Source organism: Chaetura pelagica, unplaced genomic scaffold (assembly GCF_000747805.2).
Source record: "Chaetura pelagica isolate M959 unplaced genomic scaffold, ChaPel_1.0 scaffold17, whole genome shotgun sequence".
NCBI classification, from domain to species: Eukaryota; Metazoa; Chordata; class Aves; order Apodiformes; family Apodidae; genus Chaetura; species Chaetura pelagica.
The window spans coordinates 4,054,077-4,060,076 of record NW_009970726.1 but is presented as its reverse complement, the minus strand read 5'-3'; the positions used below and the strand labels follow the sequence as shown (position 1 = coordinate 4,060,076).

At 32.5% G+C, this 6,000-nt stretch overlaps 1 protein-coding gene across 1 annotated transcript in view; it reads left to right on the top strand.

Annotated features, from left to right (window-relative positions):
- Nucleotides 1–6,000, top strand: part of ARMC4 (armadillo repeat containing 4) — a 79,154-nt gene that overhangs the window by 35,881 nt on the left and 37,273 nt on the right. The window contains exon 16 of the mRNA XM_010007034.1: nt 5,206–5,320. Coding sequence (XP_010005336.1) covers nt 5,206–5,320 — 115 coding nt within the window. The remainder of the gene's footprint in view (nt 1–5,205; nt 5,321–6,000) is intronic.

The window sequence follows — 6,000 nt, the reverse complement described above, 5'->3', positions numbered from 1 at the left end:
AATTGAAATTATTGGTCCTCATCTGAACTTCTCTCCTCCTTTTTGGGAAGAGTAATTCAGCAAAGACATAAAGGATACATAATCTGTAGTATCACTTTATTCCATTTGTAGAATTTGTCACTAAACCAATAAGTAGCCTTGTTAGAAACTACTGTGGAGTTTGTTCTCTTTCTGGAAACATTTTCTGAAGTTCTTAACCAAAAGGACACATACTAAGGAGGATGTGGAGATGTGCCAGGCGTGCCTGCTAGAAGGAAGGAAAGCAAAGCGTCTTGTAGGCTGTGATGGGAACTTTCTATTGCAGGATGTCCTTTGCTGTTTCTGCGCTTCCTGGTTCATCTACCTGAACCTCTATCACATTCCTTATTTTGTAATAACTTAGAATGGCTTGACAGGGTCTAGGAGGTCAGTTTTTCTAAACTATTAGCTTTTTTACTGGTAAGTTTGGCTGGCAGGTTTTGAGGGTTGTTTTCATTGTCATCTGGTAGAGAGGAGCACTCTTTATGGAGTTACTTTTTCAGTTTGGCACTACAGAAACTCTGAAACCGATGATGATTTTTCTAGATTCTGCTATCATTGACTTTCATATGTGCTAGAAACCCAAAACAAAGTAGAAATATTTAAAGGGAGTATTAAAGCCTCATAAAGATCGAGAATTTTGGATATATTCTTACATTTCATTAGCTGCATGTGTGCTTAATAAGGCAAGATGTAGAGACTAAATATCCAGTTGAGCAGAATGTGGAATGTGGTTATACTTGCAGAAGTAGGTGTATGGAATCCATACAGACCAAGAGTGCAGCTCATGTATTTTCTGTGAATGATGCAAGGTAGAATTAATATAAGAAATACAATATTATTATGGATTATAAATACAGTGTTCTTTGAAACAATACAGTTAACTTCTGAGGGCAGTGTTGTATGTCTATCATATGTTCCATGGAGGAAGAGAGAGTAGTAGATCAACACAGGTGAACCTACTGCTACTATATTTTATCTCTGCCATGTTTTCTAGCTGACACTTTTACTTCTACAACTACAGAGTGGAAGGTACAGTAGTTTTACTTTTCTGCACCAAGGCTTTAAGGCATCTTCAAACAGTTTAGTTATTCTTATTGACTCTATTGAGCTATGTAAAACAAAGAACAGCAGCCAGCTTCTCTCACAACAAAAGCTAATTTGGCTTATCTTAAAAAAGAATAACTATGACTGAACTTCCTTACTATTATGTGGACAGTGTGAAGCTGTTCTCCACACTCAGTCTGCTCTACGGCCAATGACAGAGATGCTGCTGAACATCTTCTATGTCCGTTTGGCTTTTTGAGGAACTTTTAGTAAGTGCATATTCTTTCACTCCCACTAGATTTTCATTTGCCCTTTTCATTTGAAAACCCATACACTTTATCTCTAGCATTCAAAACTGAACGTTTAGAATCTCGTAAACTAAAATGTGCAATTATTTTAGCCAAACAGATGGAGTTTGAGTCATTGGAATATCAGTATTTAATACTGTTTATCAATGCAGTTGACAGTAACTTAGTGAAAGTTTTAAGAAAGATGCTAAATTATGGTTGCAAAAAAGACAAGATTACATTCTGCCAGAATTAAACCCTGTAATTTTAACAGTGAACACAATACAGAATCAGTATAACTTTGTTTATTTACACTTGTATTTGTGGCATAAATTGGCATGCTATTAAACTAGACTTTTAAAAAATTCTGGCAAATTACACAGTGACAGAAAAAGATTATAGATTTGACGAACAGATGTCTAGGCTGTGTGTATGCATGTGTTTTTAAGCAATATATGTTGAAAATTCTGCTGTTAATGTTCAATGCTATGTTTGAATTTGAAAGAGAAGTAGTATTTCAGATTAATAGTTTTTCTAGTCTCAGATGTATAAAAAACCAAAGCAAATGTCTGGAATTGTAACACACATCTTGCACAGACATCTCATGATGTTCAATGATGTCATGATATCAAGGTTCTTAAATGAAATAATGTGAAAAGTCTTTCTTAAACAACTGTTGACTGTAAACAGGCAACAAAAGTAATCAAACACATTATCTTGTTAAATTACTTTCTCTAGTCAAATAGGAAATACCAATTCACTGTGCCCGAAATTTCCCAGAAGCTGTCCTAGACACTCCAGTAATCTCTGAATGGGTTTAATTGCATTAAAATTATTTGCCTATAAGACATATTCTAGATCCACAATATTTCAGCCGTTCTGTTTGGAAACCAGGAAGATGCTTTGCTCACACCTTGCAGCTGTCTTTTTGTAGGAATGGTGTCAGCTGCTTTCCCCTTCATCTCTGCATCTTTATTAAAAAAACTGTCCTTTAGCAGTCCTGTGAGTGGTTGTTTAGTACAGGTTTAACTGTAGTTTAGTTTTATCATATTAATGCAACAAATTATTAAAAATTATGTAATTTAAGTGACTAACCACAGAATGGCTAATATACTAGCTATGGGTGAATACAAATACAGGACTGAATGCCGACAAAAGTAAATTTTAAGGTATGTCTGTATTTATTGTGCTAAGTAGCTTTATTACAGCATCTTGCTGATAATGTTACAATCAGTTTTTTGAAGAAAATTTAAGACAAAAACTATATATAAAAGCAATATTGTATAGTGTAATGCCATCAGAGCTGAAATTTTCAAGATTATGCATCAATTTTCTCATCTCTTTATTTGTGAAGAAACCTAAATGTGTATTTTTTGTCCACTTTAAAAAGGTTTTTTGACATAAAAAGGAAACTAATGTCAAATCACTTTTATAGAGGAAATGTTTTTCAGGGCCATTTATTTTAATGTTCCCTTTACTGTTACAGCGTATTTGCTCATTTAGCACCCATTTTCTTCATCTGCTACATTTTGCACTGAAACCCTAGAAAGAAAAATAATTTCACTGAGAAAACATTAGTCACTTGTTTAGCAATGCTTTCTTTAATTGACAAATATGTGTTCTCAACAAGATGAAACTGAAAGGGTTTGTGCTGTTATGGTGATTACACAATGATAATTCTTCCAGTATGAGAATTTATGAGCATCATTCCTGTATGTAGAGTTCTTTTCATTTGAATTAATGTTGTGTAACCGAGAGAAAGCAGTAATCAGTGATGACCAATGTACTTTAGAAGTTTATATTTTGTCTGCACTGTCTTTTAGTTTGATTTTATACATATTGAATGGACAGAGAACTGCACTTTCAGATACTCTGAGCCATTCTGTTAGTTGTAAGACAACTGGTCTTTCTGGTTTTCAAGCAAAAGGCAAAACTGTTCTTTAGAAAATGTACCATAGAGTGAGGCTAGTTTACATTGAAAAACTGAAGAGAAGATAAGAAAACTGAAAAGAAAATGAAAGTAAACTTTAGATTGAAAAGGAAGCTTTCAAAAAATAGAAAGGAAAGATAAATCAGCCTAGAGGTTGTTTTTTTAAGTGTGGTGGAAAACGCTGAGCTTAATATTTGGCTTCTATCTCTTGATTTTTATATACTCATTGGAGCTGGATCATTTATATTTAGTCCCTCTTGGGAGGAAGTATCTTATGTTGGTAAATGGTCAGTACTCTGCTTGACTAGAAGAAAGATTCATGGGTTCTTTTTTAATTAATTCCAATATAGGAAAAAAAATCCTTGTGCTTAATGAAATGACAGTAATGTTAAAATTTCTTAAAATGTTGGGAGTTTGGAGAGATCTAAAAGCTTGTTTTGAAGCTTTTACGTAAGTCATCTATACAATGTTGAACATATATGTAATTGTGTAATGTGTGATTATGCTGTTTTATTTTGGTGGCTTAAGATTTTTTTATTTGTCCTTTGAATTATGGTTTTCTTGCAATTGATTTGGAGCTAAGTATGTAAAATAAGCTGTATTTAAATCATCAGATCATAAGTACCTTAGAGTGTTTCAACCATAGCTTTGTGCAAAGAAATATTGTTATGAAAAACATAATTGTTTTACCAGTTTGCATAAAAGTGTTGTGAATAAAATCCTTCATTATATTTACAGAGTTCATGTCCTTAATTATTTTTTTTTGCTTCAAATGATGGTATGATTACATATGAAGCTCATTTTATTATATAAAAATTTCCTGGCAAACCTATGTGTCTTGAACTCAAATGAGATGATTTATATGATGTTTTCAAGCACAATGGTTATTTAAATTCCTCTTATATTTGCAATTAAATATTGAATTAAATAAATTGGGTAGCATACAATTACATATAGTTTTATGGAACTGAAATTTTACTTTGGAAATCAGAAAATGAAGGTATTTTTGCTTTTCTTTATTTTTAGCTCATCTGCTTTGGGTTTAATATATCTATGTGGAAAAGGCATTTTTGTAGAGTTTATTTTGTTTGATCTTCTTTTCTGTTTAAGGTATTCACTGGACCCTAATGTGAACTTATGATCCCAAGCCTGATTGATTTGTAAACATAACACAGATGGTGTAGAGATGATTCTGATAATTCATTTTTTAGCTAGTCACGAAGATACTTTGATTACAGTGTGTTTAAGTAATTATAACATAGTGTTCAGTGTAAGTCTTGTTGGTAAGAAACACATGGAAAACAAGTTACACATTATTCATGCCCAACAAGGGATGTACTGTGGTGTGACCATTTTAATTTCTAATGCTAGATTAGAAACAGTATTTTAAAGTATGTCACAGAGTAAGGTAAATACATTAAGCTGAGACTGAACAAAAATTTAAGTACATAGTTTTAGGCATAAATATTTGTTTTGGAAAGTATTTGTTGCTATATGAAAGAAGCCAGTATGCTTGAATTCAGATTTTACTTTGCATGTAGATCATTAAAAAGTCACATACTTGTTTTCACATTTATATGAGTTCTGTAGTTTATAATGTAGTTTACTTTATCTTCTATAAGCACTTCTAATGACAGTTCTGAGCAAAAAAACCCCCAACAAACCAGCATTAATGAGATTTAGTTAGAAAATATATTTTGTCTTTACATCACTGTTTTTACTGCTATAGTATATTTAGACTATGTTGATGGCAATTAGCTGACAGTGAAACACAAGCACTTACATAAAGCAAAGCAGTATGTTTAGGAAATTCATACCAGTATTTATTTAAGCAGTGTTCCAAACAAACTGATACAATTTAAAATTTAACATTGTCTCCTCCATAATTAATCATATCCTTTTTTGGGTCTGTTTCTGCAATAGAATAATTGACCGTCTTGATGGAGTTCGTTTGTTATGGTCATTGTTGAAACATTCTGACCCAGATGTTCAAGCAAGTGCAGCTTGGGCTATTTGTCCTTGCATTGAAAATGCTAAGGTAAGAAAGCATTTAAAGTAGTAGTTTCGGTTTAGATATATATATATAGTATATATATATGGTATAGATATAGATAGATAGATAGATAGATAGATAGATAGATAGATAGATAGATAGATAGATATAAAAAGAGAGAGAGAGAGAGAGAGATACTTATGATTTTTATAGTTGTATTATTTCAAATCATTCTTCCCTTTTTGCCACTTACACTGTCTTTATTTCATTCAGTTAACTGCTTAAAAAAATTGTATTCACTTTTCAAAGGTGAAATAGCCATCCATCTAGCACTAATTATAGCATTCTGTTTTGTCTTTATAGTGCTTACTCTATTTGGAAAGTATATGTCAGTAACTTATCAGGGCCTAAGCTTACTGTACCGACATAAAGCATGCTTAAAATCTGACAATGCTTAGAACAGAAGACTTCTACTCACAGGCTATTTATAGCACAGATATTCGTAGTTGTTTACCACTATGAGATACTTCAGCTATGTTCTCCAGAGACTGTAATTTGATTTCAGAGCATATTTCAGACTATGCGCCAATGTAGTCCTTAGAATTTCTGCTCAGGCTGCCAACAAAAAGTGCCAGTTGTGAATAGTGGTTGTTGTGCAGGTCAGTTGTACACAGAAGTTTGAGCTATTAATTTATTTCATATCAGTTTCCAAATAGAGATAAAGT